Genomic DNA, 21,599 nt, shown 5'->3' on the forward strand with positions numbered 1-21,599 from the left:
TGTCTCTGTGGTAGTTGCCACTGATAAATGGCTCTGTGCTGTTGTCTCTGTGGTAGTTGCCACTGATAAATGGCTCTGTGCTGTTGTCTCTGTGGTAGTTGCCACTGATAAATGGCTCTGTGCTGTTGTCTCTGTGGAAGTTGCCACTGATAACTGGCACTGTCAGTGTTCACGATGATCCTTGGGGGTCACAATACAAAACATGCTCCTGAGAGGAAATAACCTTTATGGAAAATGACCATCACCCCCAACCCCCCACACACACACACACACACACACACGCTATACATAAGAGATACTGTAACAACAACAACCCCATGTTTATGTACACATACTGTACACACAGTGCATCTGATTGTCACATATAGCGGTTATACACGTTACCCGGGTAGGCTTGCTGTGGGTAGCCGCCACCTTGCTGTGGGTAGCCCCGTTGTTGTGGGTAGCCACCTCCGTAATTTGGGACCGCACCAGCACCTGCAAGGGTAACACAGCAAAAATTAACAAAACAACAACACACAACAACACTACATATACTGTATACATTGTATATACTAGTCTACATTTAGAAAGGGTTACCTACCCTACTGCAGCTTTGGTCTCAGACTTAACTTAAGCATGGCTTTTTTCTCAACAATCAATGGCCGAGCCCAGAACACAACCAGTCAAATTACAACATACAGTATGAACTGAGAGGTAGCATCAGGTCATATGCATTGTGTATGCATATTTACCAGGCCAGTGTGTTTATTCAAACTATTTAGCTACAGTATTTATCAAAAGGCTAATGGTGCTGAATTCTCCTTGGGTAACAACATTTGCATACAGTTTTAGCAAAGCTGTACCATATGTGATAGCATGTGAAACAGGCAATATGTTGTACTGTGGGGTGCTCTGCTCTCTGTGTCAGGGAATATTTGACCAATGGTTGGTGGATAATAGCCTGCAGGCATTGACTAGTCAGTATCCGTGGAGCCTGAGGCAGAGAGCAGTCTCTCCACTGCTGGACCTGCGTGATAACATTCATCCCGAACAGCGAGGGAGAGGAGGAGAGGAGAGGATGCTGAAAGTTCCACAACTTTGGTGATACACTTCCAAGTATAATCCTGAACATAGTCAAAACCCTGCCAATGTGTCAACATAATCCTAACCATATGAAGACATGATATGTGCCATGCTAGTCTTGCGATGTCTGACTTGTCAGAGAAGTCTTTTCATCACAGTGTTTTGACAGTGAGTCTTAGTGAGGTGACACTATCCTGCTACCTATGTGTGTGCATTTTAACCAGTTTATGAACATGAGGATGAAACCTCACAGTTAACTACAGTAAACTACAGAAACTACAGCAGGACAGTCAGTCTCACCTGGATTATAACCAGCACCACCAGCACCCAGGTTACCATAACCTATTGAACAGGAGAGAGTGGAGCATTACTGAAGAGTTGAGATATAGTTGAACGATTTTCAAATACTATTTGAACCCAGGTCTGCTGTTGAATATGGCTAAGCTGTAGGCAGGAACATCTTGTATACAATGATGGAATCCTACTTCCCGTGGCAGAGCTCAAGCAGTACTGTTATGGGCAGAATAGAACGACTCTCCAGAGGTCTGTGCTGTAGCTCTAAACCGTCACACTTTGATGTTGCAAAATCCGTTACAAACTAACTCTGCCTCTGACGGTAATCAGTCTCCACTGGGAGTCTCCACTGGTTTCTTCTATGTCTTGCCCTACAGTACTGTACCCTGGGGGATTCAGTGTCTGGAGATGATATGACTCAATGATCAGCATTTCTTACTACTTTTACGATAACTCTACTCCAAAAGATAACATCACTGTGCTATGTTGTTCATATGAGTTAGATTGGATAAGTAAGACTAAAACGTGTAATTAGTACAAAGCTGGGCTTTATGTGTCAGGGTTTTTACCTGGGGGTTTGGGTGCTTTTTGACCTGCTCCTGCCCCTGTTCCCAGACCAACACCAGCAGGATACCTCGCACCTGAAACATGAGACTGGATTAGTTCTCCAATAGCCTCATGCCAAGCCTCTAGTGGGCGAGACTAGTCCTCCACTAAGAACATGGTTGAAATTTCACACACTAGGTACAGTTGAAGTCGGAAGTTTAAATACACTTAGGTTGGAGTCATTAAAACTCATTTTTCACCCACTCCACAAATGTCTTGTTAACAAACTATAGTTTTGGCAAGTCGGTTAGGATATCGACTTTGTGCATGACACAAGTAATTTTTCCAACAATTGTTTACAGACAGATTATTTCACTTAAAATTCACTATCACAATTTCAGTGGGTCAGAGGTTTACATACACTAAGTTGACAGTGCCTTTAAACAGCTTGGAAAATTCCAGAAAATGATGTCATGGCTTTAGAAGCTTCTGATAGGCTAATTGACATCATTTGAGTCAATTGGAGGTGTACCCGTGGATGTATTTCAAGGCCTACCTTCAAACTCAGTGCTTTTTTACTTGACATTATGGGAAAGTCAAAAGAAATCAGCCAAGACCTCAGAAAAAAAAATGTAAAAATAATCACAAGTCTGGTTCATCCTTGGGAGCAATTTCCAAACGCCCGAAGGTACCACTTTCATCTGTACAAACAATAGTACGCAAGTATAAACACCATGGGACCACGGAGCCGTCATACCGCTCAGGAAGGAGATGCATTCTGTCTCCTAGAGATGAACGAACTTTGGTGCGAAAAGTGCAAATCAATCCCAAAACAACAGCAAAGGACCTTGTGAAGATGCTGAAGGAAATGGGTACAAAAGTATCTATATCCACAGTAAAGCAAGTCCTATATCGACATAACCTGAAAGGCCGCTCAGCAAGGAAGAAGCCACTGCTCCAAAACCAGCATAAAAAAGCCAGACTATGGTTTACAACTGCACATGGGGACAAAGATTGTACTTTTTGGAGAAATGTCCTGTGATGAAACACAAATAGAACTGCTTGGCCATAATGACCATCGTTATTTTTGGAGGAAAAAGGGGGAGGCATGTAAGCTGAAGAACACCATCCCAACCGTGAAGCATGGGGGTGGCAGCATCATGTTGTGGGGGTGCTTTGCTGCAGGAGGGACTGGTGCACTTCACAAAATAGATGGCGTCCTGAGGATGGAAAATTATGTGGATATATTGAAGCAACATCTCAAGACATCAGTCAGGAAGTTAAAGCTTGGTCCTAAATGGGTCATCCAAATGAACAATGACAGCAAGTATACTTCCAAAGTTGTGGCAAAATGGCTTAATGACAACAAAGTCATGGAATTGCAGTAGCATTCACAAAGCCCTGACCTCCTTTCCTATAGAAAATTTGTGGGCAGAACTGAAAAAGCATGTGCGAGCAAGGAGGCCTACAAACCTGACTCAGTTACACCAGCTCTGTCAGGAGGAATGGGCCAAAATTCACCCAACTTATTGTGGGAAGCTTGACTAATGCTACTATTTATTGGAAAATGTGTTGTACAACACATTTTCCAAGAAGTAGTAGCATTAGTCACGTAACCACAGAAATAAACAAATGGCACATTGGATTCCTAATTTTAAAAATAAGTGGTGCTTTTCTTACCGAGGAGACAAAGTTAGATAAATTACTACCATAAACGTTAGAAAGCTACCCAAAAAGTTTGACCCAAGTGAAACAATTTGAAGGCAATGCTACCAAATACTAAATGAGTGTATGTAAACTTCTAACCTACTGGGAATGTGATGAAATAAATAAAAACTGAAATAAATCTCTACTATTGTTCTGACATTTCACATTCTTAAAATAAAGTGGTGATCCTAACTGACCTAAGACAGGGAATTTTTACTGGTGTTGAATGTCAGGAATTGTAAAAATCTGAGTTTAAATGTATTTGGCTAAGGTTCTCTGTAAACTTCCGACTTCAACTGTAGCTATTAGCTACTAGCTAGTTATTACAGTATCTGTAGCTTTATATAATCAGCAACTGTTGATGACAGTTAAACCTATCTAGCTACACTAGGCAGTTAAGGACAAGCCATTTCCCCGGCTATGGTCAAGCTTTGTGTTGTTACAAAGCTACAACCGCATAACTTGTAGCTTTGTAACTGTTTGAGGGGAAATGAGAGTTTCAGCGGTTTGGTTTGGAAAGGGTGTTTCTAGCTCAGTGGGCAATGGGGTTACAGACACACAGTCCCTTTGGCATCTCATTCCTGGCTCTGGTGTCTGTCACAGTCACCGCTCCTATTGCCTCATTGGTCACAGGAAGTGCAAGCCAATGACATTTCCTGGACAATGGTCACTCTGAGAGGCCAGAGTGAGATAAAAGGGAATACAATATTGAGCTGGCCTGCTTCTCCTCTCTCATACATACCCTGTCCCTGTCCATAACCACCTTGACCATAACCATACGGGTATCCCCCTGAATCATGGTGGAAAGAAAAGCCGTTTTATTCCTGACATGATGACCTCATTGTGTAGGGAATACCAGAGATTTATGTTGACAGATTTGCAGTGCATTTGGAAAGTATTCAGACCCCTTGACTTTTTCCACATTTTGTTACAGTACGTTACAGCCTTATTCTAAAATGAATTCAATTGTTTTCTCCCCTCATCAATCTACACACAATACCCCATGATGACAAAGCAAAAACAGGTTTTAGAAATAGTTGCAAATGTATAAAAAAAATTTAAAAAATGAAATATTACATATTCAGACCCTTTAATCAGTACTTTGTTGAAGCTCCTTTGGCAGCGATTAGAGCCTCAAGTCTTTTTGGGTATGACGCTACTTGCTTGGCACACCTTTATTTGGGGAGTTTCTCCCATTCTTCTCTGCAGATCCTCTCAAGCCTTGTCAGGATTAATGGGGAGTGTACCTGCACAGCTATTTTCAGGTCTTTCCAGAGATGTTCGATCGATTGGGTTCAAGTCCGGGCTCTAGCTGGGCCACTCAAAGACATTCAGAGACTTGTCCCGAAGCCACTCCTACGTTGTCTTAGCTGTGTGCTTAGGGTCGTTGATGCTGCCACCACCATGCTTCACCGTAGGAATGGTGCCCGGTTTCCTCCAGAAGTGACACTTGACATTCAGGCCAAAGTGTTCAATCTTGGTTTCATCATACCAGAGAATCTTGTTTCTCATGGTCTGAGATTCCTTTAGGTGCTTTTTGGCAAATGTGCCTTTTACTGAGGAGTGGCTTCGGTCTGGCCACTCTACCATAAACACTTGATTGGTGGAGTGCTGCAGAGATGGTAGTCCTTTTGGAAGGTTCTCCCATCTTCACATAGGAACTCTAGAGCTCTCTCAGTGACCATTGGGTTCTTGGTCACCTCCCTTCTCCCCTGATTGCTCAGAAGAGTCTTGGTGGTTGCAAACTTTTTCCATTTAAGAATGATGGAGGCTACTGTTTTCTGGGGACCTTCAATGCTGCGGAAATGTTTTGGTACCCTTCCCCAGATTTGTGCCCCGACACAATCTTGTCTGAACTCTATGGACAATTCCCTGGACCTCATGGCTTGGTTTTTGCTCTGACATGCACTGTCAACTGTGGGACCTTATATAGACAGGTGTGTGCCTTTCTAAATCATGTCCAATCATTTGAATTTACCACAGATAGAATTCAATCAAGTTGTAGAAACATCTCAAGGATAATCAATGGAAACAGGATGCACCTGAGCTCAATTTCGAATCTCATAGCAAAGGGTCTGAATACGTAAATAAGGTATTTACGTATAAAGCTAAAAAACGTATAAGGTTTTGTAGTTTTAATAAATGTGCAAATATTTCTAAAAACCTGTTTTCGTGTTGTCATTATGGAGCATTGTGTGTAGATTGATGAGGAAATAAAGGTATTTAATACATTGATTTTAAGGCTGTAACGTAACAAAATGTGGAAAAAGGGAAGGGGTCTGAATACTTTCCGAATGCACCGTATGTAACACAATGTTATACAGAGTTGATCTGAGGTTAGGGAGTATGGAGTTACAGTAAGACATTATTGAACTTATGGGATGGGGTTTAACTCAACATGTCTCTTTGTACGGCTCCATTATGGGGACATTGTGGATGTTGGCTCAGTTACACAGAAAGCTTGCTTATTTCCTAAGACGCGTACGAAACTGATCCCATACCTACACCACCACCGGCTCCAGTAAGAGGAATACCTGCTCCTCCAGCCACACCGCCTGCTCCTCCCACAACTACAGGAGAGATACAAAACACAGTGAGTGAGATTATATACAGTGATCTCCAAAAGTATTGGGACAGTGACACATTCTTTTTTTTTTGGCTCTGTACTCCAGCACTTTGGATGTGAAATGATACAACGACAACGAGGTTAAAGTGCAGACTGTCAGCTTTAATTTTATTTTCATCCATTAAGGTAAACGGTTCAGAAATTACCGCACTTTTTGTACATAGTCCCCCCATTTTAGAGGACCAAAAGTATTGGGACAAATTCACTTATATGTGTATTAAAGTCGTCAAAAGTTTAGTTTTTGGTCCCATACTCCTAGAATGCAATGATTACATCAAGCTTGTGACTCTACAAACTGTTGGAAGCATTTGCTGTTTTTTTGGTTGTTTCAGATTATTTTCTGTCCAATAGAAGTTAATTTTATATAATGTATTGTGTAATTTTGGAGTCACTTTTATTGAAAATAAGAATACTTTGTAGAGTTTGTAGAGTCACAAGCTTGATGTAATCATTGCATGCTATGAATATGGGACCAAATAGTAAACCTTTGTCTACTTGAATACACATAAGTGAATTTGTCCCAATACGTTGGTCCCCTAAAGTGTGGGGACTATGTACATACACAAAGTGCTGCCATTTCTAAATGGTTCACCTAATTAGGATGAAAATACCCTCAAATTAAAGCTGGCAGTCTGCACTTTGTATCATGTCAAACCCAAAGTGCTGGGGTACAGAGACAAAACAACAAAACATTTGTACTTTTGGAGCTCACTGTACTGTAGCTACATCTTCGATCAACACTTCTTATGACACAGTCATGCACTGACACACACCTGGAGGTTTCAGGGGCTTGGCTCCAGGAAGTTGTCCAGCTCCTGCTCCGTATGGAGCTGAGGAAATACAGAGATCATAAATGTAATCCGCACAGCCTATTTTTACTCTCTACTCCACAGTGACTGTAATGCCACAGTGACTGTATCACCAGGGACACGGAAATGTATTGAGATTAATGGACAAATACCTGAATAAAACAATTATAGTGATGGGGATTTAGTCTGAGTAGAAAGTAACCGTAGGCCACACATGGTCTTTGTGAATTAAGTTTGAGACTCCATTACAATGATGCAGATAGGGAAATTGGCTTACTTCCATAGCCTCCTCCATAGGGATATCCACCTGCACCTGTGGAGCAATATATGCCATTAAAACCCCATGGACATAACATATGGTCGGGTGTGGGGCTGGAAGGGATGCCACTACTGCAGTGTACCATCAAAGCTGTGGGATGGGACATTGATCTGAGATGGAATTATGAATGATGGTGGAGAGGACTATACAGTACTGCTAACTACAGTACCTCCTGTCTATGCTGAATGTCACACACAAGCTTTATCGTCCTAGCTCTATCAACAATAATCTCTTCAACATGACCTTGTGATTTGATAGTGAAGACCTACAGACTGTGTGAAGCTTTTAAAGTGATGACATAAGAGGTATACTGTGAGGTCAGCCTAGAGGTCAGAGTTCACGATCTAGTACATCTGGTACAGTTCAAACTAATGTTTGTTGTTTTCTTTCTTTGCCTATAATACAAGTTTTAAGAGGATGTGGTGGAGTGGCCTTCTATCCTCTCCTCCTCTCCCCTCCTCTCACCTCCTCCTTTCCTGTCTCATACATACCCTGTCCATGACCATACGGGAGTCGTCCTGCTGAATCATGATGGAAAGAAAAGCAGCTTTATTCCTAACAAGGGAGCACCAGCGAGTGGCTCCGTCAGGTCTTGTAGCTAGCATACTAATTCCAATAAAGTTAGCTGACCCCTGCTTATATAATAAACTTTAATATGCTTTCAACATGTCAAAATATTACACAGCTTATCCCTGGCCTGGCCATACAATCCTAATTTTGATCAGAACTTTGATGCATTAATTTACAGAGAAGAGGCTGATACTGCTGTCCATTGCATATGAATCAGTCCTATGATTAATTGATGTGATTAAATCCTATTATTGATTAATGTAAAGAATGAGTCATGTTCCATCATTAAATCAGCATATCATAATGTATGATTAAATCATCATATCACTCATAAAGTGTGTAGTGGATTGATGAATTCTGCCTGTATAAAATACTGAATGGTGTAAGGATCTGTATTATTTCCTGCAATATATGGATCAAGCCAAGGTCACATCTCAGTGAAGTCATACAGTAGTTTGAAATAAAAACAGAAATGTGTGTGTGTTTGTGTGTTTAAGCAGAGTGTGACTGCTTGCTGCTAGTGCAGTGATAAGGTTGTGGTTTGCTCTTCTCCTCTCTCATACATACCCTGTCCATAACCACCATATGGGTATCCCCCTGAATCATGACAACAAAGAAAAGCAGCTTATTTCCTGACATGATGACCTCATCACCAGGGGACGCCAAAGAATGTTAGTTAAGACAATAAATGAGAACATCCTAATGCAGATTCAGTCATGCAAGGCCTTTCAGGTTTAAGACTTCAGACCTTCATCTTGCGCTCTCATCTAGTTTAAGATTTGTTGGCCAATAATCATACATGGGCCTTCATTTTATGTTGTAGTCCAAATATGTATTTAAATGCTCAACAGAAATGGTTCACAAAAATATATACATGTAGGCCTGAATTGTTTTCTTTTTGCCTCTAGTGGAGGAGATACCCAGCTAGCTGAGACAGAGATAACATATTCAACACATTCGCAGGAGTTCAGGCAGGTTCACCCTAAAGCTTTCCCTCATAAGGAATGGGTTTCAAAAAATGCACATAACAAACATGTGAACGTATAAGGATGACTGAATCCACATGTCTAGATTCGGTCTATTCTTTAATATTACACGTCCCAACAGCACCTTATACGGCCTAGTATATCACTGGTGCCAAGCTTCCTGCCATCTAGGACCTCTATATCAGGCGGTGTCAGAGGAAAGCCCAAATAATTGCCAAAGACTCCAGACACTCTAGTCATAAACTGTTCTCTCTGCTACCGCATGGCAAGCGATACCAGAGCGCCAAGTCTAGGTCCAAAAGGCTTCTTAACAGCTTCTACCCCCAATCAAATGGCTACCCGGACCCCCATTTTTACTCTGCTGCTACTCTCTGTTTATTATCCATGTATAGTCACTTTACCTCTACCTACATGTACATATAACCTCAATTACCTCAACTAACCTGTGTATATACTCGCTACTGTTATTTTATTGTTGCTCCTTAATTATATGTTATTTTTCTATTTCTCTTATTTTTTATTTGTATTTGTATTTTACATTTTACATTTTATTTTTTACTTCAGTTTATTTGAGTAAATAGTTTCTTAGCACTCACTGTATTTTTCTTACTGCATTGTTGGTTAAGGGCTTGTAAGTAAACATTTCACTGTAAGGTCTACCTGTTGTATTCGGCGCATGTGACAAATAACATTTGATTTGATTTGATTTATAAAGGCCCAAGACTACTAGTAAATATAACTGCACCTTTTACTATCATATGCTGTTGACTTGTACTTATCTCTGTATATCTTTAATCAATATGACTGTCTTGCAATGGCTAACACATTTTAGGTATGTCAACAAAAATTGTGGCCTGGGTCAGCATTATTCATATATGATATATTACCATGGAATCATAATTCCTTTTAGTCGCAGTCTAGTCTTAATGGGATGTTTTGGTGCATTAGACCAGTGAAAAGGGCTGATGCTGCTCTTCATTGTGTGTAAATAACTCCAGCTACTGACTTACTGTACGTAAAGAAGGTAATAGCATCCTTACCTGACCAATAACTAAGCATATTATTCTGAATCGTGGGTATGAGGGTTGGTACATCACTACTACATGAATGTGCATAGGGGTTAATACATCTTATATAGGCATGTAAAAGTGTTCAATCACATTATTGGATGGGTTATGAATCAATCTGAGTTGATGGTATCAATTTGAAGTTGTAAACAACCAGTGCTGTAATACTACTGCAATAATATAGTGTTAGTAGGGTTTCAGAATGCTTACCTGCACCAGGCGGTTTAGGAGCTTTGCCACCTGCTCCGACACCCACACCTGTAAATAATATAATGTCTAGCGGTTAGAGCTTTGGGGCAGAAACCGAAAGGTCGCTAGTTTGAATCCCCGAGGCGACAATGTAAAACATCTGCCGATGTGCCCTTGAGCAAGGCACTTAGCCCTAATTGCTCCAGTGTCGCCGTTGATAATGGCTGACCATGGCATTGACCCCACTCTCCAAGGGTGTCTCAGGGGGAGTTGGGATATGCAAAAAACAAATTTCCAATTCACACGTGTCTATAATGCACATGTGAAAACAGGACAAATATAAACAACCACCAAATTATTATTATTATTTTAATTTCCGTTTGCAGCTGGAAACAAACGACTTAACAGCATTGCTTGCAGGAGTTTGTCGCCACCATGTGGCCAAACAATGTCACATACTCTGCTCCTTATAGTCCCCACTATTGAGACACCTAACCTCCAGGCTGCTGTACTCCAGTAGCAACTACATGAGAAGTATTTTAAAGAAAAACAATAGTATTTGAATCCAGGTCTGCTATGGTGGACACAACACTCACCAGGCTGAGCTGGGCCTGTACCAGCTGGAAACAAAGTGAAACGTCTTTAACACACAGTTACAGAGGCATATCCGTTCTAAGTAATGATAAATCAAAACCCCTACTAATGTTTGACTGTACAGTGAATGCAAAAATAATCACAGGTCATGAACAATGAAGGTGAGCTGACAGTAAAGCCATCTAATATTGCTCTTCAAAGATAAGATAAGAAGAAAATATAAGAAAGTACAGAAAGTTTGATAGGTACAAGTAAGGACACCATTTTTATGCAGAAGGAATTTTACGCTGCCAGGATTATCTATTTCAATTACTTACCACTAGGTTGAAGAACCCCAGCACCAACTGTGAAGGCAATCAGGTAAATTATTACCAGTTGGGTCATAATTATGACAGTTATAAAAGGTACTCCAAAATAGAATAACGTACCACTCAAAAAACTAAAATAAAATGTTCATTGATTCTAATGACATATGTTGCAAAACTATTGAATATAAAGTATAATTAATGTTGGCTTCCTAAAAAAATACAACAACTGTTCTGCAGTGGTAATGGTCTAATACATACCTCCTGGTAATCCTGTGGCACCTGCAGCAAACCAACAGAAAGTTCATCAATGACGTGGTATACTTATACTATGCATTTCCATGGAAATTAACAACAAAGTACTGTATCAAAGTACTCTATCCGAGATGCAACCAGACAGAGAGAAAATCAAACAGAATTAAATACCGTAAAGCTACACAAATGTTAGTTTCCCTACTGTGAAGAACACATCTAAAGCAGGGGCCCCAAACATATGTGCTGAAAGAATGACACAGTAATATGTACTTTTGTGTCCAATGTTCTCATATATATTTTTTCGAACAATGTGGTATTTAGAATACAGTACTGTAAGTAAACATCAGGTAATAGCAAGGATATGATCCCCTGCTGTAGAAGATAGAGGGAGATAGGACTTTAACTACCAAGGAGAAAGGGTGAGTGCATACAGTACGCATCTATAGGGATATCAGGCACAATCTTCATCGGAGCAATCTTTATTGTGAAGGAGAAGCTTGTCACAATACAGTCTCATACCAGTAACATTAAAGTATAAGTCAATCAAGTATTGACAAGTGTCAGATTCATTTTATTTGTTAAAAAGCAAGGGAGGGAGGAGAGAGCAGAAATGGAAGACATTTCAAGCGCAGCGAGCTGCAAAGTTAGTTGGGGGACAGAGAGGTGGAGCGTTTTAAGAGGACAAACTACGTCTAGAAAATACATTGGCATCACATTATTTTGTCAACATCCACATGAGCATTACTTTACATTCCTCTACATTTTTTTTTAGCAGGAGGCCAAAACACTACAATGTTTTCACAAAGGAATCTAACAGAATCAACCGCTAACAACTGTCATATGGATCGAATGTTTATCAAAAGCCAATAAGTAATCACATCAAATGTTATGAAATGCGTATGTAAGGAATTGTAAAGAATACATGTGTATACTACACTCTTCAAATGAAGTGTAACTATGTCCTTAGTCAGAAATGGTTTTATCATGCAAACACAGACAGCAGCAAGTCTTACTGGGCTCTGGCTCTGGGGCCTCTGTGGCCTGTGTGCCAATAGGTGTGGGATCTGCCAAAAGACAACAGGTTCCAGTTTCATCCATTGCAGTTGAAAACTAGCATAGAGCAGAAGCCATTATGGGGATCCTTGGCACTGCCATGGCAGGAGGGGATGGGATAAGCTTCAGCTCCAGGTGGTGAATAGCTATTGGATCATACAATGACACTAAAGGGGACAGCACTAGCAGAACAGATATTAAGCTGTCTCTCGTTTGAGGATTTTGGGAGAAGAGAGGTGGGCAAAGAGGTTTGGGGTTTGGGAAGAGATAAGGCAGGGGACTGGCTTGCGTGATACTGCCGTTGCTGTATGATACACCTGCAGTGGAGCGCAGTTAGCCAGACAGCAGTGGTAGTGGTAGAGGAGGGGGGAGTTAGATAGGATGCTAAGCCTGTGTCTGTAGGCCGTTGATGTCCTGCTGAGGCCTGCTGGAAAAGTCTGATGGGGTTTTGTCAGGTTATACAGTACATCAAACAAAAAGGAAAACTTGCATTATAATCAGTCTCTATTATTGAATAGAAATATATATTTGTATTGCATTCTATGGTACAGTAATTACTGCTTTTTTAACAGCTCTGTAAAATACAGTGTATATTTAAAATACAGTAACTCAGGGGTTCTCAAAAGAGGGTCTGAGGTTTTGCAGGGATCCACGGACATAATATTTTTTTTTTCCATATATATTTTTTTATTAATATTATTAACAACAACAGATTAAACAAATTTTGGCCAAGGGATCCGTGGAATAAGTTGAGAAGGTGTCATACAATACAATACAATGTAATATTATTAATCTACAATGTATGTTCTTAACCCTGGGCAACATGGGCCTGTCAGGCTCACATGGATATTGGTATCCAATCTTTTTACATTATACGTTTTGTATTCCCCCCAAATTGTTTTAACATAACTGCACTGTAATTTAAGCTTTAAAACGGTAAAGTTTTCTCTCTGCCCCATGACAAAATGTGTAGAATTGCAGGAAAATGTTCCTTCCAAGGGTCCGAGACTTGGTTCATTCGGCCATGCACTGCCAGCGTCTTAGTGTACTACACTCCTTGTATGCTATTTTAGAACTCACTCGAGCTTTGTTCTTATTATGAGGGGGTCTCTGATGACTTTTCTATCACAAAAAGGGTCCTTGAAAAGTTTGAGAACCGCTGCAGGAACTAACACTTACTCTGTAGCTTTTGATATACAGTATTTGATATACAGCATTTTCAATGAGAAAACAATTGAATTAAATCCAAAGTCTTGTTGAGCGCAAAACATGTGGTTCTACCTGTTATGGGTCATAGTGTCACATTAGGAACTTTGTGGATTTTCTTTCAACCCTTCATTTTGGACCTAGTTGTGTAGTACTAGGAATTATCCTGAAGGAACTATAAAATAAACCTAGCAAGAATCAAAGGTGAAACTCGTATCCATTTACCTGGTTTGCCTGCGATAGGTATCCCTGTGCCCACTGGTAAGTCAGTGCGCTCAATGGCAGTTCCTCCAACACCACCACCCACGCCCACACCTGGACTTGGAGTCGCTGCTGGCGCTGGCACACCTTCTCCACCGATGCCCACCCCGTTTGGCTTACCTGTGGGCAGGTAAGAACATAGGTGAGGGTACAGTATAATCTCTTGAGCTATGGTGAAAATCTTGATTCAGCTAACAAGAGATAATAGGTACTGTACAGAGACGGCACAGAACAGAAAAACAATATTGTTCTTCCACTGGTCTGCATTACCTAGACTAAAAGTTATGACAGAACAAGAGAGGCTCTTACCATATTTAGCAGCTTTGGCCGCGGGATCATATCCTGCAATCACAAGCATCACATCATTCATATTTTCACTGTATTCTGAATCACCTTGATATCTCACAGAAAGACAGACCAGACCGTGATGCTGTTGGAGCTCTTTCTGATGTCTTTACTATTCACACACATCCTCTGACATACCTCCAGCTCCTACTCCACCCTGTACTCCTCCTGCTCCTAAGCCTGTTCCTACACCTCCTGGGACTCCTGCATAGAGGTTCACAAGGAAATTATATGATTTCAAAACCAGAGATGTGAGCATGAATTCAACTAATGTACAAATTCTGATGTTGCTGTTTTGAGTGATCTTACCATATTTAGCAGCTTTGGCTGCAGCGGGATTATATCCACCAGCCCCAGTTACACCCCCCCCTCCTCCTCCTGGTAATCCTCCTGCTCCTATTCCTGCTCCTGCACCTCCAGGGACTCCTGTGGTAGAGGGCCACAAGAAAACAATTGGATTTTTAATGAATGTCCAGCTTCAGAACTGCCAAAGATACAGTAGACTTGTCACACCACGTCTTAAGACAGACGTAAATTCAACCAATGTACCAATAATGAATGAGATTGATTGTTTTGAGTGATCTTACCATATTTAGCAGCTTTGGCCGCAGCAGGGTTATATCCTCCAGCCCCCGGTACCCCTCCTCCTGCTCCTCCAAGTCCTCCAGCCCCTGGTACCCCTCCTCCTGCTCCTCCAAGTCCTCCAGCTCCTAGGCCTGCTCCTGCACCTCCTGGAACTCCTGTGGTGGAGGGTCACAAGAAAATTATAGTTAGTTAAAAGTAGACAGAAGTTTAAGTATGAATATAACCAATGTACCAACTCTGATGTTGCTGTTTTGAGTGTTTTTTCTTACCATATTTAGCAGCTTTGGCCGCAGCAGGATTATGTCCTGACATGCAAAAAGTTAATAAATGAAAGACATCATCCCTGATTTATGAACTCACTAAAACAATTGGGGGGTGGTTAGGAGAATGTCCAAAGAAAATGTTTTCTATTCCAGGATACCCTTTACAGAGATCAACATAATGTGTAGCATATAGTACAGTACATTTCCTTGGCAAAGCCAAAACGGACTCACCTCCATATCCAGCCCCGGGTACTCCTCCTGCTCTCCCGGCCACGCCAGCTCCTCCTGGAACTCCTACAGATCAGGCTCAGGATGTTATTATTTGGTGGTTTAAACAACATGTAATATCTAATGGTTGCTTCTTTGAAACCCAGCGGGAAAAAATGAAATTTATTTTGTGGGTTTGGCACCACCGGCAGTGTATCAGTACAGTATATTAATACAACGGTTAGGCAGTACATTTTTCAAAATCATGGAGAGGATAAAATACCATATTTAGCAGCTTTGGCAGCAGCGGCAGCCCCTCCTGCTGGTACCCCTCCATATCCTCCATAGCCTGCAATACAAAACAAATAGCAACGTTTATAAATGACCTCATAAATGGTTTGATAAGACAGACCAAAGCTCCCCAATCATAACCAACAGTATTAACTCTTCCAGATTACATTAGATTTCAACTTCTGTGCAAACCTCCATATCCTGGTCCAGCCCCAGTCCCTGGCCCTCCTCCTGCTCCTCCTAGGCCGGCTACTCCAGCTCCTGGGACCACAAGAAGAAATGGTTATTATTTTGAAATACTGTCTCCATTCAGAACTGCCTAAGATACAGTATACTCTTCTTCTTCTTACCATATTTAGCAGCTTTGGCCGCAGCAGGATTATATCCTGAAATGTAAAAAAGCATCCCAAGCCTCATGATACAGTAGTGTTACTAACACTAGTTTATGCTATCAATTCATGATATTACAGTATATCAAGTTGGCATCATTAGAAACGTACCTCCAGCTCCTGCCCCTCCTGCTGCCCCTCCATATCCCCCATAGCCTGTCAGTCAAAACATGGAACATCATCAACCAAGTAGCACTATAAGGCAATGTAGCCCACTTTACCTTAAAACCAAACCCTCTGCTCAAACACACTAACTCCACAGCTTAAACCTGTATATAAAGCCAACTCTACCCCTATGCAATGTTTACAAACTACATATAGATGTATTATACATAGGAACAAATACATATTGTATGTGTGAACACTGCCTTTACTTCCACTCCTCCCCCAGACCCTTCCTTTGGTATACGTACTCCCAGGCCTGGGATATCCTCCAGCAGGCACACCCCCATATCCACCCCCTGGCCCACCAGCAGCCCCCTGACCTATAACACAGGAGACACGTCATGAGCAGACACACGGTAGTACTGTAAAACATTGACAGAAATGTCATTATGAATTTTTCTTACCATATTTAGCAGCTTTGGCTGCAGCAGGATTATATCCTCCAGCCCCAGGGACAACCCCTGCTCCTCCTCCAGGTACTCCCTGTATTCCTCCTGCTCCTCCAAGTCCTCCTGCTCCCAGGCCTGTTCCTACACCTCCTTGAACTCCTGTGTGTTCACATGGAAATTATCTGATTTTAAAACCTGAAATGTCAGCATGAATTCAACCAATGTACCAACTCTGATGTTGCTGTTTTGAGTGATTTTTCTACCATATTTCGCAGCTTTGGCTGCAGCGGGATTATATCCTCCAGCCCAAGGTACACCCCCCCCTCCTCCAAGTCCTCCAGCTCCTAGACCTGCTCCTGCACCTCCTGGAACAGTCATGTATACCATAAACCAACACTGAATGAGACTAGCCTTGTGTTTTTAGTAATATTACCATATTTAGCAGCTTTGGCTGCAGCGGGATTATATCCTAAAGCCCCAGGTACACCACCTGCTCCTCCTCCAGGTACTCCTCCTGCTCCTCCTCCAGGTACTCCTCCTGCTCCTGCACCTCCGGGGACTCCTGAGGTAGAAAACATCAAGATTTTGTTGTTAAGTCATGGCTAACTTAACAATTGAAAAGATACAGTAGACTTGTCACTTTTCTTCTTTACCATATTTAGCAGCTTTGGCAGCAGCAGGATTATACCCTACAAATAAATAAATTCATAGATTTAAAAAAAACATTTTCAATGTCACACTTTCCAAGCCACATAATGCAGTAGCATACAAAACAGTGTGAATGGATTGGAGAAGTCAAGCATCATGACTGACCTCCAGCCCCAGCTCCTCCTGCTGGTACCCCTCCTGTTCCTCCAAGACCTCCAGCTCCTAGGCCTGCCCCTGCACCTCCTGGGACCCCTATGGCCGAGGGAAAAAAACAAACATTGGATTTCAAATTCAACTATTGTATCAACACTGAATGAGTCTGGCCTGATATGGAGTGATTTTCTTACCGTACTTAGCAGCTTTGGCAGCGGCAGCAGGATTGTATCCTGAAATACAAAACAATGACAATAATTCAAAACATCACTCCTGACTTGGATAATATAACAAAACTGCATTTCCAGCCCCATATCCTGAAATGTAATAAGATCATGAGATATAAATATCACTTTAGATAATCCTGTTGCCAAGCACTGGTTTATACTATCGATTCATTAAAATTGTTATAAGCCCTAGGCCTAGACCATGATGAGATACCTCCACCCCCAGCCCCTGGTACCCCTCCTCCTGCTCCTCCAAGTCCTCCAGCTCCTAGGCCTGCTCCTGCACCTCCTGGTACTCCTATGGTGGAGGGTCACAAGAAAAATAGCAGCATAAATTAAGCAATGTACCAACACTGAATGAGCCTGAAGCTGTTTCAAATGTGGTTTTCTTACCATATTTAGCAGCTTTGGTGGCAGGGTTGTATCCTAAAATAAAAAATAATTAAATTATCTTACATCGTCCTTCCTGGCTTGAATAGCAAAATACAACTGCATTTCTATCCCCATAAAATAGCAGCAGACAGCACATAGTGTCTGGAGGGTAGAAATGACTGTACATCTTAATGATTCAAATGAACTTGATCATGAACATTTGTTTTACCGTGAATTTCTGAGTCTCCTCAAGCAGTAGTTTATGCTCTCAATGAATTCATGAAATTGCTACAAGCGTAAGATACTATAGTGCAATAATTAGACAAGGTACCTCCAGCCCCTGGAAAAGTCCCTGCTCCCCCAAATCCAGCACTCCCTGGAACACCTATAGGGAGGGTAACATCCATACAGTATATTACACTATACAGCATGATCATTTCTATTATTAAAAAAGACTAGTGTGAGTTGGAGCTAGCTAAGCCAAAGAACGAAGCCCTTCAGTGATGGTGTGTTAACAGCATTGTAAAGTCTGTGGCCTGGGCAGCTTCAGGATGTTTTGGTTAGTTATCCTCACCATAATAGGGAGGCCTGGCTCCCGCTCCATAGCCTGTTCAGAGATGATGAAAATGGTAATGGTGTTAGGATATCTGCTACATTGAGTTTAAAGCTGCAGTGCCAATCCAGGTTAGTGCACTTGATAGGAGTCAAGACAATACAGAATTATAATGCATATACAAGGATGTCTACAGGCAAAATGCACTGGTTACCAACTCTCAGGTTGGGGTCTGCTTGAGCAAGGCACATCACCTTCATGCAGAGCCCAGTAGCTGGGATAATGTACAGTGGGGTACATAATTGTTGGCACTCTTGATAAAGATGAGCAAAAAAGACTATTAAATAAATAACACAAATACTGAACTATATTTTATGCTCCAAAAAATGGTGGAATTATATTAATATTAATACAATTGACAATTGCTCAGAGAAATAGATCTAGATAAAACATTATTGCCACACCTGTTTTCAATACTCTAGCACCCTCTCCTTGCGAGGATAAAGACACAGAGTTTTATGAGATTGGAGATCATGTTGGGAGGGATCATAGACTATTTCTCCAAACAGAACCTTTCCAGAACCTTGATGTCCTTTGTTTGCGGTTATGGACTGCACTCGTCAATTTAAACCACAGGTATTCAATGGGGTTCGAATCCAGAGACTGAGATGGCTATTGCAAAATGCTGGTTTTGTGGTAAATTATCAATTTCTTTGTGGATTTTGATTAGTGCTTTGGGTTATTGTCTAGCCAAAGATAGTCAAAGATCCACCATCCTATTTTACAGTAGGTATGAGGTACTTTTCTGCACATGCTTCTGTTTTCAATGCCAAACTCACCAGTGGTGTGCATGGCCAAAGAGCTCTATGTTCATGTCATCTGACCATAGCACCCGTTCCAAGGCAAGTGCCAATGCTGTTTATCAAACTCCAGGTAGTGCTATAGTCATATGACATGAAAACAGAACTCTTTGGCCATGCCCACCAGTGGTGGGAACTTAAGTTTGGCCGTAAGTGGATCTTCCATCAAGACAATAATCCTAAACAGACATCAACATCAACAAAGAAATGGTTAATTGTCCCCAAAATCAACATTTTGCCATGGCCATCTCAGTCTCCGGACTGGTGGAATGGAATGGTCTAAGATCCCTCCCAATGTCATCAAATATTTTAGACAAAGGCTCAGTGTCGTTATCCTCGCAAGAACACTCTGAGCAATTGTATTAATATAAAATAATAGAATTTCCCCATTGTTTTGAGAGCATAGGTCAATAATTGTATTATTTATTCAGTCTTTTTTGCTCATCTTTATCAAGGGTGCCAATCATTTTGGACATGACTGTACTTTAGTTTAAGCTATAGCTTGGCAAACATACTGTAGTAGAGGTATGTAGTATGTTCCTCCATTCAGAGGTGTTCAGCCTACCTCCAGCTCCCCCTAACCCTGCGCCTGCTCCTCCTGGAACTGCTGTGGGGAGGGTGACATGAAAACAAGAGTTGGTTAAAAGTGGACAGACAATTTCAGCATGAGCTAAAACCAATGTACCAACTCTGATGTTGCTGTTACGGGTGATGTTTCTTACCATATTTAGCGGCTTTGGCCGCAGCAGGATCATATCCTGAAATGTAAAACGTTAATTCATTAAAAAGGAAATTCCGCCAAGCCATTACAGTAGACATAGAGTAGAGTCAAACTACATGACATCCTGCACCCCAATGGTGCTCCTTACTGTACCTCCAGCCCCAGCTCCTGGTACTCCTCCTACTCCTCCTGCAACTGATCCAGCACCTGGAAGACCGCCTGCACCTCCTCCAGGGAGTCCTGTGTAGAGAGACACAAGAAAACCATTGGATTTCAGAAGCATGTCTAAATTCAGTGGAACTAAATTAGTTAACAGTATGAATTCAATCAATGTACCAATTCTGATGTTGCTGTTTTGAGTGATTATTTACCATATTTAGCTGCTTTGGCCGCTGCGGGATTAAATCCTAAAATGCAAAAAGTTAATCACGAGTGATTTTTATATTCTATAAATAATTAAATATTTTTGCCAAATATAACCATCTAGTTTACAATATCATACCTGAATAAAGTCCTTAATCTACACAGTAAAGAGCAGCACCACTGAGATGAGATTAGTGATAAATGTGTAGTATACTTTTAGGCTCACCTCCAGCCCCAGGTACACCTCCCCCTCCAAGTCCTCCAGCTCCTAGTACCCCTCCTGGTACTCCTCCAAGTCCTCCAGCTCCTAGGCCTGCTCCTGCACCCCCTGGAACTCCTGTGTGGCAAGACAAGACAAGACAAGACAAGAACAGTTAGTTAAAGGGATGATCTGCAGTTCAAACAATAACAAAGCAATCTCACATTTATAGACAGCGCTACAAATGCAAGACTGACCATCCATGATATCAACATTATAGTTTTAACACTGTTTTGAGGCTATGCAGTATTTGTTTACAATAAAAAGGTTTACAAACAAAGGAGTAAAACATGTTTATTTTGAATTCTAATGGTACAACAGTTCAGCTGAACTAAGGAAGCAGCTATATGTTATATTCTTCAGGAATATGTTGGTATAAACAGTATCATTAATTCATTTTAAAAAATGATGTAGCAACCGCTGTTTACCCCTTTAAATGTGAAAATAAAACATTTATGTACCACCACTTGTTTTGAGAGATTTGTCATACCATATTTAGCAGCTTTGGCCGCAGCAGGGTTATATCCTGAAATGCAAAAGTTTATGCATTAGAAACCCAGATTTTTATAGTCAAACTGCAATCACAAAAAAATGTGGCAGAATTATGAACTAACAAACTCACTGTAAGAGGTCTATCAGATATTTAAGTTGTACAGTTTCTTTCATATGTACCTCCAGTTCCTCCGGGTACCCCTCCAGGTACTCCTCCTGCTCCTCCTGCTACTGATCCAAGACCTGGGACGCCCCCTGCACCTCCTGGGACTCCTATGGTGGAGGGTCACAAGAAAACGACTCACATTCAGTCTAGTCTTACTATCTAAAACTCTGATATTTCTGTTCTGAGTGATGTTTCTTACCATATTTAGCAGCTTTGGCTGCAGCAGGATTATAGCCTGAAACGTAAAAATAAAATAAACATCTGAACAGCTTTAGATATACACTGTCAGTATAGACCAC

The 21,599-nt window shown here is 41.3% G+C and overlaps 1 protein-coding gene across 18 annotated transcripts in view; it reads right to left on the bottom strand.

The window, feature by feature from the left end:
- LOC135546405 (elastin-like) overlaps positions 1 to 21,599 on the bottom strand; it is a 92,891-nt gene that overhangs the window by 5,872 nt on the left and 65,420 nt on the right. For 2 of the 18 annotated variants that reach the window (XM_064974807.1, XM_064974799.1), the window contains 44 exons: positions 21,500 to 21,535; positions 21,315 to 21,407; positions 21,133 to 21,168; positions 20,610 to 20,720; positions 20,392 to 20,427; positions 20,174 to 20,260; positions 20,022 to 20,057; positions 19,865 to 19,906; positions 18,461 to 18,493; positions 18,218 to 18,271; positions 17,908 to 17,940; positions 17,729 to 17,812; positions 17,482 to 17,520; positions 17,300 to 17,386; positions 17,140 to 17,175; positions 16,977 to 17,048; positions 16,750 to 16,851; positions 16,502 to 16,645; positions 16,346 to 16,417; positions 16,044 to 16,088; positions 15,894 to 15,929; positions 15,736 to 15,804; positions 15,536 to 15,601; positions 15,277 to 15,339; positions 15,052 to 15,087; positions 14,785 to 14,937; positions 14,507 to 14,623; positions 14,336 to 14,401; positions 14,162 to 14,194; positions 13,817 to 13,972; positions 12,346 to 12,396; positions 11,339 to 11,359; positions 11,090 to 11,116; positions 10,775 to 10,798; positions 10,200 to 10,247; positions 8,504 to 8,533; positions 7,858 to 7,887; positions 7,325 to 7,360; positions 7,012 to 7,068; positions 6,114 to 6,182; positions 4,355 to 4,402; positions 1,929 to 2,000; positions 1,366 to 1,407; positions 385 to 477 (listed from right to left, as the gene is read on the bottom strand). In XM_064974807.1, the coding sequence (XP_064830879.1) occupies positions 385 to 477; positions 1,366 to 1,407; positions 1,929 to 2,000; positions 4,355 to 4,402; positions 6,114 to 6,182; positions 7,012 to 7,068; positions 7,325 to 7,360; positions 7,858 to 7,887; positions 8,504 to 8,533; positions 10,200 to 10,247; positions 10,775 to 10,798; positions 11,090 to 11,116; positions 11,339 to 11,359; positions 12,346 to 12,396; positions 13,817 to 13,972; positions 14,162 to 14,194; positions 14,336 to 14,401; positions 14,507 to 14,623; positions 14,785 to 14,937; positions 15,052 to 15,087; positions 15,277 to 15,339; positions 15,536 to 15,601; positions 15,736 to 15,804; positions 15,894 to 15,929; positions 16,044 to 16,088; positions 16,346 to 16,417; positions 16,502 to 16,645; positions 16,750 to 16,851; positions 16,977 to 17,048; positions 17,140 to 17,175; positions 17,300 to 17,386; positions 17,482 to 17,520; positions 17,729 to 17,812; positions 17,908 to 17,940; positions 18,218 to 18,271; positions 18,461 to 18,493; positions 19,865 to 19,906; positions 20,022 to 20,057; positions 20,174 to 20,260; positions 20,392 to 20,427; positions 20,610 to 20,720; positions 21,133 to 21,168; positions 21,315 to 21,407; positions 21,500 to 21,535 (2,721 nt within the window). Of the gene's footprint in view, positions 1 to 384; positions 478 to 1,365; positions 1,408 to 1,928; positions 2,001 to 4,354; positions 4,403 to 6,113; positions 6,183 to 7,011; positions 7,069 to 7,324; positions 7,361 to 7,857; positions 7,888 to 8,503; positions 8,534 to 10,199; positions 10,248 to 10,774; positions 10,799 to 11,089; positions 11,117 to 11,338; positions 11,360 to 12,345; positions 12,397 to 13,816; positions 13,973 to 14,161; positions 14,195 to 14,335; positions 14,402 to 14,506; positions 14,624 to 14,784; positions 14,938 to 15,051; positions 15,088 to 15,276; positions 15,340 to 15,535; positions 15,602 to 15,735; positions 15,805 to 15,893; positions 15,930 to 16,043; positions 16,089 to 16,345; positions 16,418 to 16,501; positions 16,646 to 16,749; positions 16,852 to 16,919; positions 17,049 to 17,139; positions 17,176 to 17,299; positions 17,387 to 17,481; positions 17,521 to 17,728; positions 17,813 to 17,907; positions 17,941 to 18,217; positions 18,272 to 18,460; positions 18,494 to 19,864; positions 19,907 to 20,021; positions 20,058 to 20,173; positions 20,261 to 20,391; positions 20,428 to 20,609; positions 20,721 to 21,132; positions 21,169 to 21,314; positions 21,408 to 21,499; positions 21,536 to 21,599 lie in introns of all 18 variants that reach the window. The other 16 variants (XM_064974800.1, XM_064974805.1, XM_064974804.1 and 13 more) reach the window with 16 other exon arrangements.

This window comes from Oncorhynchus masou, chromosome 9 (assembly GCF_036934945.1).
Source record: "Oncorhynchus masou masou isolate Uvic2021 chromosome 9, UVic_Omas_1.1, whole genome shotgun sequence".
NCBI lineage: Eukaryota > Metazoa > Chordata > Actinopteri > Salmoniformes > Salmonidae > Oncorhynchus > Oncorhynchus masou.